Genomic DNA, 26,151 nt, shown 5'->3' on the forward strand with positions numbered 1-26,151 from the left:
ATTCTGTTTCGTTTCGCTTTGCCCACCATGAATAAGAGCGTTAGAATTAAGAATTATTCAGAACCCCGAACCAGTCTGAGAACTGAAGTTGAGGCCGGAGTTGTCGTTTATATCAATTAAGTGATACAAAATACTCTTGCACGCAACTCGCGTGGCGTCTGTGAAAAATTTAATACTTTTTAAAGTAACCTACAGTCCCCAAGAAAACAAGTTTAACAAATTACAAGGTATCTTCTTTTTAATTTGTTTTTGCAAGCGTTCCTGGAGATAGCGTTACGAGTTGACTCCATTAGTTTCTTTATGCACTCTTATCCCGAAACTGCGCTTTTGTATGAACCTGAGTTTTAAGGCCACTATCAGTGGGTCACTGATTTGCTTTCCAGTTGTCGTTTCAGCAGACTTACGAGGAGATCTGGGTAGAGATCGATCCTTCTCGACTGTGTGATTAATTGCTGGCTGTCTCCCGCCAAAAGTGTACGTAAACATGTCCCTTGTGATTAAATGGCACTCGACTCCAGAAGTTGTTGGATGGTTCTGAAGGCTTTCGTGACGCGATGATGAAGTATCTTCTGCAGGACCCAATGGATTTAGATGACCCCACAGATAATATTCCAAAGAAGTGTCAGAAAAACGACTATTTGTAAGCACTGGGATTTGCTATTCGCTACATAACCATCTGTTATGGCAGATATCATTCTGTGTCTCTCGTAGAATATTACTGAAATGTGATGTAGCTTCACTGTGCATCAATCACGTGCTTTCTCTTCGTTGCGGGTCCGCATTCTCTATCAAGTTTAGAGGAGTGAACGAAATCTAGTCCTAACAGGCAGCAAACTGCAAGACTTTTGCGAGTATATACGGACCTGCTAGACACTAGTCTACATTTGCAACCCACACATTAACTTTAAAATCCTGCTGGTCCCAGCATCAATTGTACAGTGATGGTTTTCACCTCTCGCAACGCCGTGGGGTAAGTAAGCGAAGAGTATTTTCTACCCTTAATAACCCCAAATCGAAGGATTTACATATTTATAGACTTATTTTCTTGTTTCGGTGTGACTAACCCTGATTCGAAAACTATAAACTACTTGTACAATGGGTATTATTACCGCACGGATCACGAAGTAAAACATTTCACCTGTGTTTCAAGCAAGCATTAAGCGTTATCGTTGTGTTTAAAACACGATGTAGTCTAAATTCATAAAACATGACCAAAGTAGCTTTTGAAACAGCGTAAGCTGAACAAAAGACTGTCACTTCGTGTCACTATGTTCTGAGACCTGGCTTTGTCAAATATATTTCGATGTATCCTGAGGAAATAAGATTGATCTTTGTTAACGTTTTATCTTAGTTCATCAATAAGGATTAAAATTGAGAGTTTTCCAGCACAGGGACACTGTACATTCTTTTCCTCTTACGTCATCAATAGAGATTATGATTAAAAGTTTTCCTACCCGGGGGCAGTATACTTTCTTCGAAATATGAATCATCTACAAAAAAATATCATGCAAGTAATTGGAAAATATTTATCCTATCGGTATAACGTTTTTCTAAAAAGAAATTCTCGCAGCATCTTCTAATCTTACTGAAGCTTGAAAATTAAAGCAGGGTGAAATTTTCTAAATAGGACACTCATCTTTGAAATAACAATTTGGATTAAAGGTAATAAATTTATGGAATGAGAAGCCAGAAGAGGATAACGGACGTGTGTTACGATAAGAGATGCGTTAAAATTTTCATTATTCGCTTAGTGCATAACTCACCCAACATTGTAATAAAATTTGAAGTATGTGGGTGATCGAAGTTAGAAACGCAGAACTGCAGCAACACATAGTCTCAGACTGGTGTCGACTCAGTGACAACAATTACAACTGAAACGTTTGGAGACGCGTCCTTACGATCACACTTACTACAACTATACCGAATTCCAAATGTCTGTATTGAGGAGAAGCGCCATGCAGTGTAGTTAATGAATTTTACACTGTGTGGCATACAGTAGACCAGCTCGCTTCAAAACCTGGATACAACAGAAAAATGGATATAGAATCCTATAAAAGCGAGTTCGATTTAGATTTTTTGGATCGCTGATTACGAATACTATGTCAGAATTACAAAATTCAATATTGCGTATCCAATACGGCGGATCAAAAATTGTAAATTTAACGTATTCACGTAAAACATTGAGCATAAAATATTCTGAGATGATTAGTAACGAATTAAAAGTCAGAGTTATATACTGAAATGTTTTATTCGATGTTACCGATTTTCCGGTCTCAGCCACATTCAGTGCCAGCGTTATTGTTCGTATCAGAAGTCTCACTCTTGAACTATCTACTGGGAGAGAGTTAAAAAAGATCTTTTACCTTATGGGGCAACTGTTTATATTCATCAAGTGTAATTTTCTGGAACCTCGAGATAAATCGATCCGTAGATGCCAGAACTCATCAATCACCAGAAGCCATGCGGTTAAGACTACATCGTCAAAAAAGCGTGAAGAAGTATTACGATCATTCATTGTGTCCGATCACTGTAGGGGAACGTCAATCAGCAAACCGAAACTGCGTTTGAAGTCGCCCTGTAGTTTTAGTTTTCGAGCCGTGACACGGTGTTTTTGCTCTACAAACGAAGTCCTCATATAACTATGACTGTACAGCCGCGACTTGACCGTCAGTACCTGCTGCCCATGCGTCTCACACAAAGTCAAATATTTATCTTAATGTGTAGGCTTTCGAATAGGAAGTAGATGTTGAAAAATAATCATTCACAATGTTTACCACAGAATTATCCACAGTAAATAACTTATTAATTTTCAATTAAGTAGTTAAAGAATTGCTTAACTTGCTGTTAAATTAGTTATTAATTGTTGTGCATTATTGCACAATAATTTCCACAATAATGCGTATTTTTCCAGAACATTGTGCATTATTGCACAATAATTGCCTACAGTGTGGCTCTGCCGCACGACAGAAAAAATAACCATCCACCAAAAACGCGCATATACGCGATGACAAATACATTTGAACTCGGTAACCACACTATTAAGATAGTGGGAGAGCCATTTACAAAAGTGGAACCACGCCGAGAAAATTTTGTAGCGAACGATTTCGGATAATATCAGTTGCACTTTAGTTTTAAGTCTATATACGTCATTACACCTGTTACAAATGTCACAAACGCACCTTCTGCAGTGCTACTCAACTTATTTTATCCCGACAACCGGGTATGATCACTTTCATATATTAAACAGGCCACAGAAATATTACTTGAAAAATGTTTCGTTCTCGGATTCATTGTTTACTGGTAGGGAAACTAGAAAATCTGAAAAGGGAAATGCAAAGGCTCAATCTAGATATAGTAGGGGTCAGTGAAGTGAAGTGAAAGGAAGACAAGGATTTCTGGTCAGATGAGTATCGGGTAATATCAACAGCAGCAGAAAATGGTATAACAGGTGTAGGATTCGTTATGAATAGGAAGGTAGGGCAGAGGGTGTGTTACTGTGAACAGTTCAGTGACCGGGTTGTTCTAATCAGAATCGACAGCAGACCAACACCCACAACGATAGTTCAGGTATACATGCCGACGTCGCAAGCTGAAGATAAACAGATAGAGAAAGTGTATGAGGATATTGAAAGGGTAATGCAGTATGTAAAGGGGGACGAAAATCTAATAGTCATGGGCGACTGGAATGCAGTTGTAGGGGAAGGAGTAGAAGAAAAGGTTACAGGAGAATATGGGCTTGGGACAAGGAATGAAAGAGGAGAAAGACTAATTGAGTTCTGTAACAAGTTTCAGCTAGTAATAGCGAATACCCTGTTCGAGAATCACAAGAGGACGAGGTATACTTGGAAAAGGCCGGGAGGTACGGGAAGATTTCAATTAGATTACATCATGGTCAGGCAGAGATTCCGAAATCAGATACTGGATTGTAAGGCGTACCCAGGATCAGATATAGACTCAGATCACAATATAGTATTGATGAAGAGTAGGCTGAAGTTCAAGACATTAGTCAGGAAGAATCAATACGCAAAGAAGTGGGATACGGAAGTACTAAGGAATGACGAGATACGTTTGAAGTTCTCTAACGCTATAGATACAGCAATAAGGAATAGCGCAGTAGGCAGTACAGTTGAAGAGGAATTGACAGCTCTGAAAAGGGCCATCACAGAAGTTGGGAAGGAAAACATAGGTACAAAGAAGGTAGCTGCGAAGAAACCATGGGTAACAGAAGAAATATTTCAGTTGATTGATGAAAGGAGGAAGTACAAATATGTTTCGGGAAAAGCAGGAATACAGAAATACAAGTCACTGAGGAATGAAATAAATAGGAAGTGCAGGAAAGCTAAGACGAAATGGCTGCAGGAAAAATGTGAAGACATCGAAAAAGATATGATTGTCGGAAGGACAGACTCAGCATACAGGAAAGTCAAAACAATCTTTGGTGACATTAAAAGCAACGGTGGTAACATTAAGAGTGCAGCGGGAATTCCACTGTTAAATGCAGAGGAGAGAGCAGATAGGTGTAAAGAATATATTGAAAGCCTCTATGAGGGTGAAGATTTGTCTGATGTGATAGAAGAAGAAACAGGAGTTAGGGGATCCAGTATTAGAATCGGAATTTAAAAGAGCTTTGGAGGACTTACGGTCAAATAAGGCAGAAGGGATAGATAACATTGCATCAGAATTTCTAAAATCATTGGGGGAAGTGGCAACAAAACGACTATTCACGTTGGTGTGTAGAATATGAGTCTGGCGATATACCATCTGACTTTCGGAAAAGCATAATCCACACAATTCCGAAGACGGCAAGAGCTGACAAGTGCGAGAATTATCGCACAATCAGCTTAACAGCTCATGTATCGAAGCTGCTTACAAGAATAATATACAGAAGAATGGAAAAGAAAATTGAGAATGCGCTAGGTGACGATCAGTTTGGCTTTAGGAAAAGTAAAGGGACGAGAGAGGCAATTCTGACGTTACGGATAGTAATGGAAGCAAGGCTACAGAAAAATCAAGACACTTTCATAGGATTTGTCGACCTGGAAAAAGCGTTCGACAATATAAAATGGTGTAAGCTGTTCGAGATTCTGATAAAAGTAGGGGTAAGCTATAGGGAGAGACGGGTCATATACAATATGTACAACAACTAAGAAGGAATAATAAGAGTGGATCATCAAGAACGAAGTGCTCGTATTAAGAAGGGTGTGAGACAAGGCTGTAGCCTTTCGCCCCTACTCTTCAATCTGTACATCGAGGAAGCAATGGTGGAAATAAAAGAAAGGTTCAGGAGTGGAATTAAAATACAAGGTGAAAGGATATCAATGATACGATTCGCTGATGACATTGCTATCCTGAGTGAAAGTGAAGAAGAATTAAATGATCTGCTGAAAGGAATGAACAGTCTAATGAGTGCACAGTATGGTTTGAGAGTAAATCGGAGAAAGACGAAGGTAATGAGAAGTAGTAGAAATGAGAACAGCGAGAAACTTAACATTAGGATTGATGGTCATGAAGTCAATGAAGTTAAGGAATTCTGCTAACTAGGTAGTAAAATAACCAATGACGGACGGAGCAAGGAGGACATCAAAAGCAGACTCGCTATGGCAAAAAAGGCATTTCTGGCCAAGAGAAGTCTACTAATATCAAATACCGGCCTTAATTTGAGGAAGAAATTTCTGAGGATGTACGTCTGGAGTACAGCATTGTATGGTAGTGAAACATGGACTGTGAGAAAACCGGAACAGAAGAGAATCGAAGCATTTGAGATGTGGTGCTATAGACGAATGTTGAAAATTAGGTGGACTGATAAGGTAAGGAATGAGGAGGTTCTACGCAGAATCGGAGGGGAAAGGAATATGTGGAAAACACTGATAAGGAGAAGGGACAGGATGATAGGACATCTGCTAAGACATGAGGGAATGACTTCCATGGTACTAGAGGGAGCTGTAGAGGGCAAAAACTGTAGAGCAAGACAGAGATTGGAACACGGCAAGCAAATAATTGAGGACGTAGGTTGCAAGTGCTACTCTGAGATGAAGAGGTTAGCACAGGCAATCAAATCAGTCAGTAGACTGATGACCAAAAAAAAAAAAAAAGCTGTAATGAGAACGTATCATATCGACTTGTGACTGGATTGTCACCGTAACACTGGGCAACTATGCACCGGTGACTGACTTTCTCGTATTGCTATTCTGACCAGGTTTTGAAGCGAGTCGGCCCACTGTGTAGCGTAGCGTCAAATATGTTCTCATTTTTGTCCCGAGAGACAGCTTAGTAGAGATTTCCTGAACTCCTATCATCTGATAATTTTAGACCCTGGGGTCTCAATACAAATGTAGTCTTTTACACGTCACCTGTATGGGCATAGCAGGAAAAGTACCAGGTCTTTCCACGTACTTTCATGTGTAGTCGGGCCTTCGGCGTAGCTAAGACTCGGACAAGACTCATAAAAAAGACAATTTTTTGGTAATAAATATGCCATTGCCTACTGCAGACACTGGCAAGTCTGATTGGCATCAGTGGCATCTTGCAGTTGGAAATACGTGCCGTCCATGACGTACGAGGTATGACATCGGGAGCGGCCATGTTTCCCGTGGTGCACATCTCAAACAAAATGTCCACACTCATCATGGACTGAAATGCCATCTATGGTCAGTTGCCGCTGAACTCAGCCTATCACAAGTATTTGTAAAAAGATTTGTTTAACTCTCATAACTGATGTCGCGCTATCTTGTCCATTTTCAGATGGCTACACTTATATTATTACAGTATTAATTTCTAGTAGAAAACGTGTAACTGTTTCTTCATGGACAATTCTTAAGGGAATAACAGTCGCGGAGTTCAACATAACCCACCACGGATTTAAAAAAAAAAGTCTAGTTATGTCTGGAATGAGCCATTAAAAGAGGCGTTATAGCCACCCATAACTGCGCAAGTGTTGCTGGTGCAGAATTTTGTGCACAAACTGACCTCGCGATTAAGTCACACGTCGGGCGGTCTCGATGGCCAAATCATTCGTTCGAATTGTCCAAAATGTTCTTCAAACCAATCATGAACAATGGCGGCCCAATGACAGGGTGGATTGTCATCCACAAAAGTTCCATCGTTGTTTAGGAACATGAAGTCCATGAATGGCTGGAGACGGTCTCCAAGTAGCCTAACATAACCATTTCCAGTCAATGATCGGTTCAGTTAGACCAGTAGACCCAGTCCATTCCATGTAAACACAGCCCACACCATTATGGAGCCATCACCAGCTTGCACAGTGCTTTGCCGACGACTTGGGTCCAGGCTTCGTGGGGTCTGCACCACATTTGAATCGTTTTTACCAGATAAAATCGGGATTTATCTGACCATACCACTGTTTTCCAGTCGTCTAGGGTCCAACTGATACGGTCGCGAGCTCAGGAGATGCACTGGAGGCGACGTCATGCTGTTAGCAAAGGCACTCGCATCGGTCGTCTGCTACCATAGCCCATTGATGCGAAATTTCACCGCACTGTCGTAACGGATACGTTCGTCGTACGTCCCACATTGATTTCTCCGCAGTGTTGCTTGTCTGTTAGCACTGAGAGTTGGTACACAAACGCCGTAAATGTTCATATTTACATGTCGAATGAAGCACATCTTGGAACCTTCTCACGCGGAATACACAATGTTTCATTTACATGAAATAAATAGTGTGTTTCGAGTGAGAAGTATCCAAGACGAGTATCTTCGTCATGTAAATGTAACAATTGGCATAAATGTGCACTTTTGCTATATACTGTGGATTTTAGCAACTGACAAGCATCAGAGGAGTGCTACATATGTAGGCATGTCAAGTTCCGTAAGGTGCATTTTAGTTGTTTATAACGGTACATGTGACAAATCTATTTGTAATTTTATTTATAACATACGAGTATCTGTGTGGACTGTGGAATATACTCTTCCCTAAAATGTTAACATGGTATGAGTAATGAACGCACAAGGGAACACAACAAGCAACCAAAAAGGCTTTTGACGATTTGAAGATGATAGTTTACCTACCAAAACTGATCAATAAAAATAAGATTCGAACGCGATCTTGCCTATAAAAATTTTCCTTAAAATACAGATAGCTGCTTATCATAATGAGAAACTTCATTCGTAATGCTTACCTAAGAAATTGGTCAAGGCAACGTAAAAGACATCACAGTGTCAAGCTTATACACTGAGGGCCATTAAAACTACTACACAAGAAGAAATGCTGATGATAAACGGGCATTCACTGGACATGTATATTGTACTAGAACTGACGTGTGATTACATTTTCACGCAATTTGGGTGCATAGATCCTGAGAAATCAGTACCCAGAACAACCACCCCTGGCCGTAATAACGGCCATGATACGCCTGGGCATTGAGTCAAACAGAGCTTGGATGGCGTGTACAGGTACAGCTGCCCATGCAGCTTCAACACGATACCAGAGTTCATCAAGAATAATGACTGGCGTATTGTGACGAGCCAGTTGCTCGGCCACCATTGACCAGACGTTTCCAATTGGTGAGAGATCTGGAGAAATGTGCTGGCTAGGGCAGCAATCGAACATTTTCTGTATCCAGAATGGCCCGTACAGGACCTGCAACATGCGGTCGTGCATTATCCTGCTGAAATATAGGGTTTCGCAGGGATCGAATGAAGGGCATAGCCACGGGTCGTAGCACATCTTAAATGTAACGTCCACTGTTCAAAGTGCCGTCAATGCAAACAAGAGGTGACCGAGACGTGTAACCAATGGCAACCCATACCATCACGCCGGGTGATACGCCAGTATGGCGATGACGGATACACGCTTCCAATGTGCGTTCGCGGCGATGTCGCCAAACACGGATGCGACCATCATGATGCTGTAAACAGAACCTGGATCCGAAAAAATGACGTTTTGCCATTCGTGCACCCAGGTTCGTCGTTGAGTACACCATCGCAGGCGCTCCTGTCTGTGATGCTGCGTCAAGGGTAACTGCAGCCATGGTCTTCGAGCTGATAGTCCATGCTGCTGCAAACTTTTCGTGCGGATGGTTGTTGTCTTGCAAAGTTCCCATCTGTTAACTCACGGGGCCGAGACGTGACTGCAAGATCCGTTACAGCCATGCGGATAAGATGCCTGTCATCTCGACTGCTAGTGATACCAGGGCGTTGGGATCCAGCACGACGTTCCGTATTATCCTCCTGAACTCACCGATTCCATAATCTGCTAACAGTCATTGGATCTCCAGCAACGCGAGCAGCAATGTCGCGATACGATAAACCGCAATCGCGATAGGCTACAATCCGACCTTTATCAAAGTCGGAAACGTGATGGTACGCATTTCTCCTCCTTACACGAGGCATCACAACAACGTTTCACCAGGCAACGCCGGTCAACTGCTGTTTGTGTATGAGAAATCGGTTGGAAACTTTCCTCACGTCAGCACGTTGTAGGTGTCGCCACCGGCGCCAACCTTGTGTGAATGCTCTGAAAAGCTAATCATTTGCGTATCACAGAATCTTCTTCCTGTTGGTTAAATTTCGCGTCTGTAGCACGTCATCTTCCCGGTGTAGCAATTTTAATGGCCAGTAGTGTAATTAGGATGATGTTACGTTTCCTGTAGTTGAAATTTGTTTTTATGTTTGTCAATATTGCGTAGTATAGCTAAACTCACATTTTCGTGTGCAGATACCGCAGAGGTGTCAAGCCTGGGAGACGGCCAGAAGCAGCGCCAACACGAGTTCACTGATCACCAAGGAAGAAATCAGCAGGTAAGCCCACCACACCACATCCGTATGACAACGGCTTATTGTATGGTTTCTTACATCATACCTCTTGTTTGAAGGTAATAAGGAAGATAAAACGAGCTGTAAATAAATAATTTAATACATATGTTGTTTTGTGTGACGTGTTGTCAGCGAGACTGTTGTACTGTGGGTGTTCACATGGGTGGTGGAGTTCACGATTCCAAGTTCGCAAGGTACGTATCGATGACTGGCTTAGCTGTCTTACTTAGACTGGTGCTTCTCCAGGTTTTGACTTTAACGCAGCTTACATGGTAGAACACATATTAGTAGGACAATATAAGTGAGATTACTTTTGGTTTATATTATTCACTATATCTACAGTCCTTCCCCTTCTCTCTTGCCTCCCATCAGTGTGGCAAGAAGCGCCTCTAAACGGTGTGGTATGGTACCAGAGAGGTTCTGATGTCTTTAAGAGCTGTATGTATGAAAATCCACATGTCATTAACAACGGAAGTGATGACACCCATCGTGACATATCGAATTGCCTGAAGCAAAAAATCCTTAAAATAGTGCACTCGATGCAAAGGAGCTGCTGTCGCACGAGTAATCCTTCGTGAAACACATCGCTTTGCTCCGATCCACTATGAAACACAACAATGGATGACATACACTGAGGTTAAACAAGTCATGGGATAGCGATATGCATATATAAAGATGACGCGTAGAGTCATGTACACAAGGTATAGGAGGGTAGCGCATTCGTGGAGCTGTCATTTGTACTCAGGTGGCTCATGTGAAAAGGTTTCCGACGTTTTTATGACCGCCCAGCGGAAATTAACAAACTGAACGCGTAATCGTAGTTGGATTAAGACGCATGGGACATTCTATTTATTACGATGTTAGGAATTCATTAATCCGAAATCCAAAATGTCAAGAGTGTGCTGAGAATACCAAATTTCACGCATTACACTGGGAGAGAGAGAGAGGGAGGGAGGGAGGGAGGGAGGGAGAGAGAGAGAGAGAGAGAGAGAGAGAGAGGTCAAAGCGAGATTCAGAAAGCATATACGATGACTGAAGCAACAAATGAAAATTTTTATCGAGGCTGGGCTTTAAACGTGGGTCCTCTGCTCACCAGTGAGATGCGGTAACCACTACGCCACACTGACACAGTGGCTTTGCACAACTGCGTGGACTACCCTAGCATGCCTCCCTCCTCAAACCCCATTCACAACTCAGTCGAATTGGTTTTTCTCATAAACTCGAACAGCAAGATTTAAAACTGCCGTCCAGAACATATTCAGCTGTACATCATCTTGTTTTCTTATTCTGTTAACAATGAGACCACTGTCATATGTCACAAGTGCCGTTTCATAGTGAAGAAAATGTGGAAGCATGTAGAAGTAAGTCTAAATATATTGCACACACACACACACACACACACACACACACACACACACAAACGCGCGCGCGAGGGAGTCAAATAAAGTAAACTAAAACAGTTTAACATTCGAGAGTAATTTTCGATGTAAGTTTCATATGTTAACTTCTCTATACTTACAGACGACAAACTGTAAAAGAGTAATAACTCTAATGCAAAATAAACAGAGCTATAGAACCATAGCATGTGTTAAAAAGCTATAAGTTTTTTAAAAGTTTGCGAATACATTCTGTTAGCAACTGAAACTCTATATGGTCAGATGTTAGAAAGAAATTTTTCTCTTTATTTGATAATGAGGAAATACAAAGCCCACTAAACATGCTGTAACATCAGCGAAACATGCCTACATCTGCATCTACTTGGGTACTCTGCAGGTCACACATAAGTGCCCGGCAGAGGGCTCATCTAACCAACCACCTTCACAATAATTCTCTGCTATTCCAGCCTCGAACAGCGCGCGGAAAAAGCGAACACCTTTATCTTTCAGTGAGAGCTCTGATTTCCCTTATTTTATTATGATGAACGTTTCTCTCTATGTAGGTCGGAGTCAACAAAACATTTTCGCAGTGCCGGCCGGTGTGGCCGTGCGGTTAAAGGCGCTTCAGTCAGGAACCGCGTGACCGCTACGGTCGCAGGTTCGAATCCTGCCTCGGGCATGGATGTGTGTGATGTCCTTAGGTTAGTTAGGTTTAATTAGTTCTAAGTTCTAGGCGACTGATGACCTCAGAAGTTGAGTCGCATAGTGCTCAGAGCCATTTGAACCATTTTTGAACCATTTTCGCAGTGGTACGAAAAAGCTGGTGATTGAAATTTCGTGAGAAGGTTCAGCCGCAACGTAATTTGGAAATTTGTCGTAAGGTGTTATGGGACCAAACTGCTGAGGTCATCGGTCCCTAAGCTTACCCACTACTTAATCTAACTTAAACTAACTGACACTAAGGACAACACAAACACACACACACACACACACACATGCCCGAGGGTGGACTCGATCCTCCGACGGGGAGACCCGTGCGGCCCGTGACAAGGCCCCCCAGACGCAACGAAAAACGCCTTTATTTTAATGATGTCCTCCCTAAGTCCTGCATCATGTCAGTGAAACTCTCTCTCCTATTTCGGGTTTAACAGAAAATGTACTGCCCTCGACGTACTCCGTTAATCCTGTCTGGTAAGGATCCCACACTGCGCAGCAGTACTCTTTTAAGAGGATGGACAAGCGTCTGACTAAAAAAAGTAGAAAAATCGCGTTTGCTGTAATCAGTACTTATCCGGAAACAGATTTCTTTCATCTCAAGTCCTTGTAACGCACAATACGCGATAATCTGAAAAAAAAAAAAATCTTTGTCCCCTGGCCGGGACCTTCGAGTGCAGCGAAGGTGTCTTCCTTCCACTGGCTCACGCAAGCTGCTCTGAGTTACGACTTTGATACCACTGGCCTATGTACCGATCCCCGAAAGCCCCCTGTCGCGTTTTGCTGCGTTGGCGAGAGCGGAACCGACAATTGTCCGCCGCTGTGTGTGACCCGGAACCGCGCGAAGCAATCCGAGCAGTCCCGACAGAGCGCGAACAATGCGCCACCGCGAACCGGGGCGGGCGCTTCTATCCCGATATTGCGCGCGTCGCGCTCCGATTCCTGCCGGAAATTAAATTTCGCTCAACGAGCTTTTCCAAGTTCCCCATCCAGAAACTAATTTTTGTCAGCCACGTTCACTGAGAGCTGAGGAAAAGAGCACCGCGTGACGTGCTGCTGTTCTGGAAACGATATTTTTCGTACTCGCTCTCTCTGTCTCTGTCTCTGATCTACTTTTTTAATTTTTCCTTTTATCTTATGCCCTCTGTCTCGTAGTTGTTTCAGTTGCGTCAGCTGGTTCAAGTTCGAAGCAAGCAGAAAGGCAGACCCACGGCCTGCAATAAAAAACATCTGGTTTGCGTCTGCGAGAGCGAGCGGCGATAAATTACTCGAGTTCTCGAAGAACAGGGAAAGCAGCTGCGCGAGCCTCAACGACTCGCGCTGCTCCACCGTTCCTGGCGATCCAAGTTTGTAGTTCAGTATTCTAGCGAGCAAAATTTAATCAAGTCTCTCATATATCATATTTCCTTCTTTTCTTAAAAGAAGGAGGGGGTGGGAATTGACTAATTGTACATCTACACTACTGGCCATTAAAACCGCTACACCAAGGAGAAACGCTGATGATAAACGGGTATTCATTGGACAAATATATTATTCTAGAACTGACATGTGATTGCATTTTCACGCAATTTGGATGCATAGATCCTGAGAAATCAGTACGCAGAACGACCACCTCTGCCCGTAATAACGGCCTTGGTACACCTGGGCATTGAGTCAAACAGAGCTGGATGGCGTGTACAGGTACAGCTGCCCATGCAGCTCCAACACGATACCACAGGTCATCAAGAGTAGTGCCTGGCGTATTGTGACGAGCCAGTTGCTCGGCTACCATTGGCCAGACGTTTTCAGTTGGTGAGAAATCTGGAGAATGTGTTGGTCAGGGCAGCAGTCGAACATTTTCTGTATCCAGAAAGGCCCGTACAGGACCTGCAACATGCGGTTGTGCATTATCCTGCTGAAATGTAGGTTTCGCAGGGATCGAATGAAGGGTGGAGTCACGGGTCGTAACACATCTGAAATTTAACGTCCACTGTTCAAAGTGCCATCAATGCGAACAAGAGGTGACCGAGACGTGTAACCAATGGCACCCTACACCATCACGCCGGTTGATACGCCAGTATGGCGATGACGAATACACGTTTCCAATGTGCGTTCACCGCGATGTCGTCAAAGACGGATGCGACCATCATGATGCTGTAAACAGAACCTGGATTCATCCGAAAAAATGACGTTTTGCCATTCGTGCACACGGGTTCGTCGTTGAGTACACCATCGCTGGCGCTCCTGTCTGTGATGCAGCGTCAAGGGTAAATGCAGCCATGGTCTCCGAGCTGATAGTCCATGCGGCTGCAACCGTCGTCCAACTGTTCGTGCAGATGGTTGTTGTCTTGCAAACTTCCCCGTCTGTTAACTCAGGGATCGAGACGTGGCAGCATGATCCGTTACAGCCACGCGGATAAGATGCCTGTCATTTCATTTGCTAGTGATAGGAGGCCGTTGGGATCCAGCATGGCGTTCCGTATTATCCTCCTGAACCCACAGATTCCATATTCTGCTAACAGTTTTCGTATCTCGAGCAACGCGAGCATCAATGTAGCGATACGATAAACCGCAATCGCTATAGGCTACATTCCGACCTTTATCAAAGTCGGAAACGTAATGGTACGCATTTCTCCTCCTTACACAAGGCATCAAAACAACGTTTCACCAGGCAACGCCGGTCAACTGCTGTTTATGTATGAGAAATCGGTTGGAAACTTTCTCATGTTTTCACGTTGTAGGTGTCGCCACCGGCGCCAACCTTGTGTGAATGCTCTGAAAAGCTAATCATTTGCGTATCACAGCATCATCTTCCTGTCGGTTAAATTTCGCGTCTGTAGCACGTCACCTCGCGGTGCAGCGATTTTAATGGCAAGTAGTGTATATTCACCAAATATCTCGTGACTGCTCGTTGTCTGTGGTAGAATCGTAATGTATACAGGGTGTTACAAAAAGGTACGGCCAAACTTTCAGGAAACATTCCTCACACACAAAGAAAGAAAATATGTTATGTGGACATGTGTCCGGAAACGCTTACTTTTCATGTTAGAGCTCATTTTATTAATTCTCTTCAAATCACATTAATCATGGAATGGAAACACACACCAACAGAACGTACTACCTTGACTTCAAACACTTTGTTACAGGAAATGTTCAAAATGTCCTCCGTTAGCGAGGATACATGCATCCACCCTCCGTCGCATGGAATCCCTGACGCGCTGATGCAGCCCTGGAGAATGGCGTATTGTATCACAGCCGTCCACAATACGAGCACGAAGAGTCTCTACATTTGGTACCGGGGTTGCGTAGACAAGAGCTTTCAAATGCCCCCATAAATGAAAGTCAAGAGGGTTGAGGTCAGGAGAGCGTGGAGGTTCTTGGAATTGGTCCGCCTCTGCCAATCCATCGGTCACCGAATCTGTTGTTGAGAAGCGTACGAACACTAAGACTGAAATGTGCAGGAGCTCCATCGTGCATGAACCACATGTTGTGTCGTTCTTGTAAAGGCACATGTTCTAGCAGCACAGGTAGAGTATCCCGTATGAAATCATGATAACGTGCTCCATTGAGCGTAGGTGGAAGAACATGGGGCCCAATCAAGACATCACCAACAATGCCTGCCCGTACTGTAGAGCAAAGAGTCGCATGTCAACAGAAGCGCCGAAGTCAACATTACCTTCCCTCAATTGGGCCAACTGGCGGTGAATCGAGGAAGTACAGTACATACTGACGAAACTAAAATGAGCTCTAACATGGAAATTAAGCGTTTCCGGACACATGCGTGTGAGGAATGTTTCCTGAAAGTTTGGCCGTACCTTTTTGTAACACCCTGTGTATACCGGTGGCTGTTGTGTTCCTATCACAGCGTCAAGTTGTGGTGCAGTAAACATGAATGTAGAAATGTAATTTAAATAGGAATTGCGATTCACATTGGAATGCCTTCAGATCGATAGCTAAATTAAATGATGAATTAACTGAATCTACTCCCTGAACTATTTCAACTCCGTGTTACAGATTATCTTATCTGAAGATCTTCCGTCTTCTGGGCCGTGGCAGATCTGAGGTCGAACCCTCAGCAGGTGCTTCACTTTCAATCAAATATAATATATATTAAGGGGCAGTGGGAAGCCATCAAACGGTTCTTTCCGAACTGTAAGTAAGATATGGGGTTCGCTCGTAATTTAGCAGCACTGTCATGAATAAGACATATTAAGATGTTTTAAACATAAATGTCTTTATTTTTATTTATTGAAAATCTTTTGTAAAATAGTTATCCGTTGTAAGCATAATACGTCTTACGCGTTATATGCATTAAACCATCTGTAAAATAGCTGGAGTATTTTTTTTTCATTAGCTTCAAACGCTTGTAAAAAGCAGCTTCAATATCCGTTTCTCCATGTTACCTCATTGTATACACGCTGAACATGGGTAGGCTTAGCCGCTCATTGTACCTGACGCTCTGCTGCTATGGTTCAGTCTGGTGCAAGGTCTGTCTATATAAGAATTCGAATTAAATATGTTATAATGCAGAACATTTAATTAACTTACATTAGCTTTGCATTTCATACATCACGGTTTTAATTCAGCATACGTATCTGTTACTGCGTGCACGCAGCTTGAATTATCGTGAGGTACTATTGACTATCATCGTATGAAGACCTCGCTGACCATCTTTGGTCCTACCAGTAAGCAGTAGTCAGAGGTGCAGTCGGCTCTATGCAGTATGCATCCGTTTGCAGCATTAATTTCGACTGCTGATGGAATATGAAAGAGCACACTGTCTAGCATTGTTTATATATTGACGATGCAATTTGCATTAGGCTGTGACAACGGGTAACTCTGTATAAATGCAATTTGTTCATAATGGGTTAAATCACTTTTATTGTCAGTGATAAATTCATGGTTTTTTTATCTAATAATGATTATATTCTCGTAATATGATGTTCTAAATGTTTTTGCTAGCATTTCCAGCTATAATGAATGGTTTTGAAATTCCAGTTCACCCTAGAATTCCCAGCTTGTGGAGCTCCCTTCATGTTGTTTTGGCGCTGAGAGGTTGCGTGAGTGCGACTTTTAGCTCTGCAGAGATTTTTACAGCTCTTGTCCTCTTATGTTTCGTCCCAATCCTCTTCAATAAAAGTCTGTCCCAATGAGTCAGCACACAATTTCGTCCCGTTGTGACTTAGCTCCACAGCCTCCGTTCGTGGTGAAGTACAAGACGACAACCTGCAGGCTTGGATAACATCCCCATTTACGTTCAAGAATGCATTTCTCTCGGTGTTTCCATTTCTTTGTCCTGCCGCTGTATGTATTAGAAAAACATTAAGAACCGAGAATTCCCTTTCTACATAGCTCCCACTATTTTGGAGGCACTTGTCAGAGCGTGGCATTAGTTTTTGTATGTCTTTCTCGTAGAACGTAGCTGTCTATGTTGTCAACTGTGTGGCATGTGTCCTTTAAGATCGTCATCTTTTTGAAATTTGAATCACAAGGAGATTTTCAGGTGCAAAAAGAGATGTAGTCTCTAGGCGTGAAGATAGAGCTGTACGCCTGGTGATCAAACTGACTCCAAATGTAGCCCTGTAGGAGTTTTTGTGTCTTGTTCTCAGTGTGAGGTCGAGCATTGTCATGTATCAAAATAATATGGTTTGTGAGCTTTCAACAGCTCTTCCCGTGTTGCGCGAAGCAGTTCCGTACACATCTCACAGTAACCGTTTCCTGATTGTTCCACCTCGTGTTAAAAAAATGAGCAAGTACTATGCCGTGTCTACCCGAAGAGGTTTTGCACATGAATATTCGAGGTGTCACGATCTGTTTGGCTTTAATCTTTGCTGGTGGTACAGTATGCCTACGCTCCAGCGATTGTCGTTATATAGGCAACACAAGTTCTATCCCCTGTTACTATCCTGCTTGGAAATAACTTACGAGTTCTTCAACTGCGCGAAGTAACCCTTCATTGATCAAACATGGTCGCATCCTCCGTCATCGTTCAGTTGATCACATCCTTCATTCTAGTGTCGAACCCATCTCCTCAGTGTTGAATCACACGACGCATTTTCTCCGTAAATCTCGTAAATTTGTCGATGAAAATCGGCTAGTTTAATCTTCTACACTTTCAGTAAACGAATTCCTGATCTTACTACAGAAGTGGTGGGATTTCTACACCTACTACATCTACATCCATACTCCGCAAGCCACCTGACGGTGTGTGGCGGAGGGTACCTTGAGTACTTCTATCGGTTCTCCCTTCTATTCCAGTCTTGTATTTTTCCTGGAAAGAAGGGTTGTCGGTATGCCTCTGTGTGGGCTCTAATCTCTCTGATTTTATCCTCATGGTCTCTTGGCGAGATATACATAGGAGGGAGCAATATACTGCTTGACTCTTCGGAGAAAGGTATGTTCTCGAAACTTCAACAAAAGCCCGTACCGAGCTACTGAGCGTCTCTCCTGCAGAGTCTTCCACTGGAGTTTATGTATCAACTCCGTAACGCTTTCGCGATTACTAAATGATGCTGTAACGAAGCGCGCTGCTCTCCGTTGGGTCTTCTCTATCTCTTCAATCAACCCTATCTGGCTCAAATGGCTCTGAGCACTATGGGACTTAACATCTATGGTCATCAGTCCCCTAGAACTTAGAACTACTTAAACCTAACTAACCTAAGGACGTCACACAACACCCAGTCATCACGAGGCAGAGAAAATCCCTGACCCCGCCGGGAATCGAATCCGGGAACCCGGGCGTAGGAAGCGAGAACGCTACCGCACGACCACGAGCTGCGGACAACCCTGTCTGGTACGGATCCCACACTGCTGAGCAGTATTCAAGCAGCGGGCGAACAAGCCTACTGTAACCTACTTCCTTTGTTTTCGGATTGCATTTCCTTAGGATTCTTCCAATGAATCTCAGTCTGGCATCTGCTTTACCGACGATCAACTTTATATGATCATTCCATTTGAGATAACTCCTAATGCGTACTCCCAGATAATTTATGGCATTAACTGCTTCCAGTTGCTTACCTGCTATATTGTAGCTAAATGATAAGGGATCTTTCTTCCTATGTCAAGTTTTCAGTCAACTTTGCCATTCCAAACAACAAATCTCTTGGGGAAACAGGTGAATTAATGATAAAGGCTACAATGGGAGGTACTATTGTTCATACTTCAGTAAGATGACCACGTGGTATTTGTTGGAGCCATCGTTGGTTTAGCGTTTTCCCCCATTAAAGGAATGTGTGTAAGCGGGCGCTATTGCACTGTGCTTGTAGGGTAACTGAAGCCGTGCTCACGCATGCGACCGCGAATGCGGACGATAATTAGAACGGGACCTGCGACGACATGACAGGAAATTTTATGTTACGGATCATTCCCGAAGGCTGAATTCAGAATAACTCGCATCGGATCTTTGAAACGCTCTAGTAAACCTGAACCAATGGGATGCTAGATCGCTTTCTAGTTCAGAGGCCAAACGGAGCAGAGACCATGCTAATACAGCTTTTCAGTGTTGAAGTGCTGTAATTTTTATGTGTATGTCTCTATGTGTTGGGGTTTATTACAACTTGCATAATGTGGAAGCATGGAATTTCTGGGCGACAGTACATTAAAGATACATAAACAACATATCATCATGGGTGGGATATGCTATATTATATATAATCTCTGGAAAAGTTACGTCAGTGGCTAAAAACGCTACCATACCGCAAAACAAAAGAAATATAAAGAAGAATTAAAACCTCTTCAGACGTTTAGGTTAACAAATGTCTGGGTACATCTTCATTAATTACCTAGAAGGGAAGTCTTCAGATCGTGGTCTTGCGGTCAGCCTTTCTTACTTTCGACCACAGGACCCAAGTTTCGATTGTCAGTCGTGTCGCAGATTTTCTCCGCGCGTCCTCATTCAACTTCATCATCATCGACGCGCCAGTAGACCGAACATCTCAGAGGAGGACCATAGGCCAATAACGCCATATGAATATTTCATTTTCTTTACATGTAGAAATAAAAAGATGCTATCAGAGAAGCTTGAAAGGTATGGAGGTAAATTAATTTGAAACAACGTTCGTAATTCCTCGTAATGATATTTGCATGTATGTAGTTAGTATAACTCACAGGACATGGTCTTCATAATTTGTGGGCCTCTGTGCGAATTACGTCGCAACTAGAAATATTTAATTCCTCAGAAGCCTTTGTATTTTATTTTCTCATCGGTCCTTACACGATAGCGCAAGGTAACAATCTGATCCCGGGTTCCCGGGTTCGATTCCCGGCGGGGTCAGGGATTTTCTCTGCCTCGTGATGACTGGGTGTTGTGTGATGTCCTTAGGTTAGTTAGGTTTAAGTAGTTCTAAGTTCTAGGGGACTGATGACCATAGATGTTAAGTCCCATAGTGCTCGGAGCCAACAATCTGATACAAAAGCCGCGCGTGAAAATTGGATTTTTCAGAGGGCCATATCTCGAGCTCTGTTGATCACAGAGATAAGGCGTCACCTGTTTTGGATAGTCCTTGGCCTAGCGGCGATTCGAATATAAATAGGAAGAAAGGATCACTGCAGCCAACCTACAGTACAAATCACCGACAAAAATATCTTTCAAATGACAAATACGATAAAAAGTGTTTATATATTGCATAGATGATAAAAATACGTGACAGAGAATGTTAAGTTCGCAGTCCTTACTTTGTGAATTTTTTTACTGGAATATAAAGGGTGGACGAAATACTCGGAAAATATTTCATCACCTTAAGAAAAGCAACCCAACTCACTTGTATCCCGGAAATCGTAACTAAGCAATCTAAGTTGGTTGATAATTGTGAAAAACGAATTAATATTTGGTTTTGTATTTTCACTGAAACATACAGGTTGACACACATTTGTTTAAAATTATGAAATACTAGTCAATGAAAACAGTTAGTTAATATTGGCCATCTCTTAAATTTTAATTGTGTAGACTGAAAACAATTCCTATTTTACACTTATTGGATTTAGTATGGAGAAGTATTCATTCAGGTACATGGACCAGAGCGACTGAATAAGATACGTACCTAATTCCCCACAGCGCGTCATTTCGTCATGCTGACAGCGGAATAATGTGTCGTAGGTTGGATTCCACGAGACTTAGAAAGCTCAGGATGTCATTCTTATCTTAAGAGTTCATTCGCCACCATAACCTAATAGTGGTCTGAGCTAGAGTCCAAGGAGCACACGTTTCGGCCGATGTGGCCATTGTCCTGGTATGTTAGTCTGTCTTGTTCTGAAGCGATGAACTGGTACATTGTTTTGTTGAAATCACCGGGTGGTTATAATTAAACTATCCCTACTTAACACGTACGAGTACCAATCTTGGTAGCGTTAATGACAAAGGCATGGATAAGGGAAATAGTGCAGAATCAATTCAACTGAAACACTTTTAAGGTGCTGCTACGGTACATCATACAATTACATGCCATTACTGTTACAAAAGCGTCTCAACATGGTCTCCATCAGTGTCTAGAAGAGCCTGAAATCGCAGGACTGCCTTCTGCATTGCAGAATAAAGCATGTCCATATGTATGCTGCCTACCTTTCTTCATATGCTGCGCTTCAGATCAGCACGTGTCTGAATGTTCCCCTCGTAAACCCTGTCCTTCAGGTAGCCCCACGATCAGGAATCACACGGAGTGAGATCATGTGATCGTGCCGGCCAAGCATTTGGGAACGACCGGCTGGTAATCCGATATTTTCGAAATGTGTTTCGGAGAAGCATGTGAACTTCATGAGCGATGTGCGGTCGCGCCCTTCTCCTGTAAGGCGGGTACGACATGCTGGCGAAGCATATCGCAGTAACGCTGGCCAGTCATACTGCACGTCTTTGGTCCTTGAGCGCCAACCTGTCCAAAAAAGAATGGGCCAATGATGAACGTAGCCGTGAGGTCACCCCACACGGTGACACGTTCACCACACAGAGGAACTTCACGCATAGTGACTGAAGGTGAAGATTTCCACAATCGGATATTCTGTGTGTTCATTTCACCCGTCAGAGAAAATGACCTTTCTCTGTCCATAGGATGGTCCAGGGCCAGCCGTCGTCAAATTCAGTCCTTGCGAGAAAGTGGAGAGCAAAGTCAACACGTCGCTGTGCATCTTGTGGTACAAGCTGCTGTACCGTATGAATCTTGTACTGATACAATTTGAGAATTGTTCGAAGGACCTTCCATACAGTGGACCAGGGGATGTTCAACCGTCGTGACACAGCACGAGCACTGCCTGACGACCCGACCTGCGCGCAGAGTTTTCTGTCGCAGCAACAGCAATTTCATCAACCACCTGTGGTGCAACCGGTCGTCGGCCTCTTCCTGGAGTGACGCCCAGGTGTCCAGTTCATTTTAACTTCTTCATCGTGCTCCGCACAGCAGGTGGAGAAAGAGGACTCTACCGTAATCGTTTCAGCCGGCGATATTCTCGAAGTGCAGCTGCAGCATTACTGTTGTTTTGATAGCAGAGCTTCAGCAATAATGCCCTCCTCTTTTGTCCAAGCACATGTGACACGTCTACAAATGCACTGCGACTGGTCAGGTGTGTGAGACTATGCATCATGATGAGTGATCACGGCACCTGGTGGTCATAGTTAGAGCTGGACGGTGGCGCTGTGACGCATGAAAATTATGCACCCCATACGCTGGACATTAATGCTACCAAGTTTGCTACTCGTACGGTAATTAGTTCCGTGCTATAACGTGTTAAACATGGAAAGTTTAGTTATAACTACCCTGTAGATCTACATCTGTACACCACGAACCGCCTCATCGTGCTCGGCGATGAGTATTTCCGGTTCTACTCCCCTGTTCCTGTCGAGAACGGCGTGTTCCTGTGTTATGTACAGGATACTAATTCCTTTAATTTTGTTTTCCTATGTTTTACAGCAAAAGTCCTTATATTTTTAAAATACGTTTAAGTCTCTGTCTTCTCCCACACTCGTATTGTTCGTTTTCTTGGGGTCGACACATCGCAGACATTCGCCGTTTCTGCATTATTCTTTATCACTTTCCTTGGGGACTGCCGTTCCTACCACCTAGTCGATACTTTCAGCAAGCTAACTAGAGAGGTGAAAGGTTCGACAAGAAGCTCGACATGTGTCGTTTAAAGAACCAACTATTTCCTTGAAGTTGTCCTGTATAGCCACAGGAAGTTGTTTATCACGCGGTTCCGAAACATGGTACGTTATGCATTGTACTTTACGAACAAAGCAAACCCATTTCTCCAGTCAAATTCAGCTCCATACGTCAGTTTTTCATTTCACGAATATACTTAGCGTTGTGCTAATTGTCTGTGCATTGTAATAAATCTGTTTGTTTAGTCTAAAGAAATGTGCAAGGAATTTCCAGGATGCTTCTCTTAATTTACTTTTAAAAGTTACATTATTATTATCCCAGCTTGTGTGCTGGAACGATAATATAATGTTCTACTACGAAAGTAGCTCCCCATTGGCGTCATTCTATGTGTCGAATATTGGCACCTTAGTTACAATGACACGCAGGGTAAATGTCGTTACCAAGAAGCAGTGAACACAATTTATATTTAGTTGTAGGCAGTTGCCCTATCCTACAGACGCTTATGTTCCTCGGGTGCAGGTGTTCTATCAACCGACTGGTCTGACAAAACCTGAGTGCTTGGAGATGTAGTCACCAAAAGAGGAAGAAGCCAGCTCCCATCCAAAAAAGAAAAAAAAATACTGTTTTACCGAAAATCTCCTGACGACTGGTTTGATGCAGCTCTCTATGTTACTCCATACTGTTCCGAATAAATAGTGCAATCTACATCTTTCTGAACTGCTTACTTTTTATTCGCACACTTCCCTACAATACTAAATTTGTGATCCCTCAGAATGTGTCCTACCAACCAGTCCCTTCTTCTAGTCAGACTGTGCCACAAATTCCTTTGCTCCCCAATTCCTATTAGTTACGTTATCTACACATCTAATTTTCAGCATTCCTCCGTAACACCACGTTTCAAAAAACTCATATTCCCTTGTTGTCTAAATTGTTTATAGTCCATGTTTCACTTCCAAACATGGCTACACTCCATTCAATCAGAAAATACTTCCTGACACTGAAATCTATACTCGATGTTAACATATCTCTCTTCTTCAGAAACGCTTTTCTTGTCTCAATGTACGCACTGAATAACACAGGAGACAGGGTACAACCCTGTGTCACTCCCTTCTCAACCACTGCTTTCCTTTCACTCTCCTCGACTCCCACTCTACACAAGTTGTAAACAGCCTTTTGCTTCCTGTAATTCACCCGTGCTACCATCAGAATTTCAAAGAGAGTATTCCCACCGATATCGTAAAAAACTTTCTCTAAGTCTTAAAATCTGTCTTCTATGAGAAGTCGTAGGGTCAGTATAGCCTCGTGTGTGCCCACATTTCTCCGGAATTCAAACTGATCTTCCCCGAGGTCGGGTTCTACCAGTTTCTCCATTCTCCTGTATAGAATTCGTATTGGTATTTTGTCCCCCTTTCTGATTATACTGATAATTCGGTAATAAACACACCTGTCAGCACCTGCTTCCTTTGGAAATGAAATTACTAAATGCCTCTTGAAGTCTGATGCTATTTCGCCAGTCTTATACACCTTGCTCACCAACAGCAGAGTTTTGTCATGTCTGGCACTCCCAAGGCTAGGAGTAGTTCTAACAAAATGTCGTCTACTTCCGGGGCCTTGTTTCGACTTACGTCTTTCAGGGTTGTCAAATGGTTCATGCGGTATCGTATCTCCCATCTCTTCTTCATCTACGTCCTCTTCCATGTCTATAATATTGATCTAAAGTAAATCTCCTTTGTATAGACTACATACTCCTTCCACGTTTCAGCTATTCCTTCTTTGCTTAGCACTAGTTTTAGCTCAGAGGTTTTGATATTCATACGCCGGATTCCCCAATATGCAAAAGTATTTTTAATTTTTCTGTAGGCGGTATCTTCCAACCAATGTAATTCTTTAGATGTTTATATTCCCTTTTGCTTGCTCCATTTACTGCATTTTTATATTTTCTCGTTTCATCAGTTAAATTCAATATGTCTAGTGTAACCCAAGGATTTGTACTAATCCCAGTCTTTTTAACTAGTTGGTCGTCTGCTGCCTTCACTGTTTCAACTCTCAAAGCCATCCATCCTACTTCTACTGCATTCTTTTCCCCTGTCCTTGTCAGTTGTTCCCTAATGCTCCTTCTGAAACTCTCAGCAACCTTTTGGTTCTTCCCGTTTATCCAGGTGCCATCTCCTTAATTTCCTGCCTTTTTTCAACTTGTTTGCGATTTTAGTAATCAGTAATAAATCCCGACTTGTCTCACTGAAATACGACTAACCAGAAGAAGTCAGTTGGACGGCATACGAAAAATCAACCAAATTGAATGAGTAATCTCACTGACTCCGAATAAGTAAACTGACACTCCAGTAAAGTGTTTCACTTCTATATGAAGAATGTTTCTAATTAACTTACGTAGAAATCACGGCAGCGTAGTTCGTAAGCATTCAGCAGAACAAGTCACCTAAGTCCAAACTGCTACTCACTCCCAGCAGGCTTCAAAATCAACATCGCTAATTTTCTGCTAACGAATTCATCAATACGCCACTTATAATCCCTATCTAAATTTCAATCCCAATACAACATTCAAAGGGAAATTCGCAGTTCTACTTTGGCGCTGTGTACAACAATAATACCCAAATCCAAAAGTACTGTTTTTTAATTTTCTAATATTTTATGTATGTTCAATCTTCGCGATGTGTTCCTTGATACAAGACACATTCTCGCTATCCGCTGTCGGTGGCTGAATGCTCAGTCCACTGGTCGTAACAAGGACAGCGGTGCCCAGAGATGCACACTGTGCTCTCTGAAACATATTTTTTTACAACGTTTAAACATTGTGTACCATGGCTGCACAGTCATCTGTCTCTTTATTAAACGTCATGTCCAAGCGACCAGGTCGTGGGTTGGCTTACAAAGTAAATTAATAGGGTGGCGATAATCGTACCGTTACATGTCGCTATACAGTTTCACAACATTTTCCATATCCGACGGCCACAGACACTTGAATTTTCCACAAGTAGCGTTTCTAGAAAATGTGTTCAGGGCAATTCATTTGTACTATAAAACAAGAGCTGTCAGAAACCAATCCGTGGTAACTTTTAGACACCAGAGGTGGACTAAACGCAATTCGAAACACGTAAGTCAGATTCATTCATTAGACTAAATGTTTCGTCGTATTTTCCTAGTAAAAATTCAACTGTCAACCGTTTAATTGCTTCTAGGAATGGGAAGAGGTGGTGTTAAGTGTGATG

The 26,151-nt window shown here is 42.7% G+C and overlaps 1 protein-coding gene across 1 annotated transcript in view; it reads left to right on the plus strand.

Moving 5' to 3' along the window:
* LOC124796121 overlaps positions 1 to 26,151 on the plus strand; it is a 387,418-nt gene that overhangs the window by 202,692 nt on the left and 158,575 nt on the right. The window contains exon 2 of the mRNA XM_047260211.1: positions 9,674 to 9,756. Coding sequence (XP_047116167.1) covers positions 9,674 to 9,756 — 83 coding nt within the window. The remainder of the gene's footprint in view (positions 1 to 9,673; positions 9,757 to 26,151) is intronic.

Source organism: Schistocerca piceifrons, chromosome 4, assembly GCF_021461385.2.
Source record: "Schistocerca piceifrons isolate TAMUIC-IGC-003096 chromosome 4, iqSchPice1.1, whole genome shotgun sequence".
In the NCBI taxonomy this organism is placed as follows: Eukaryota; Metazoa; Arthropoda; class Insecta; order Orthoptera; family Acrididae; genus Schistocerca; species Schistocerca piceifrons.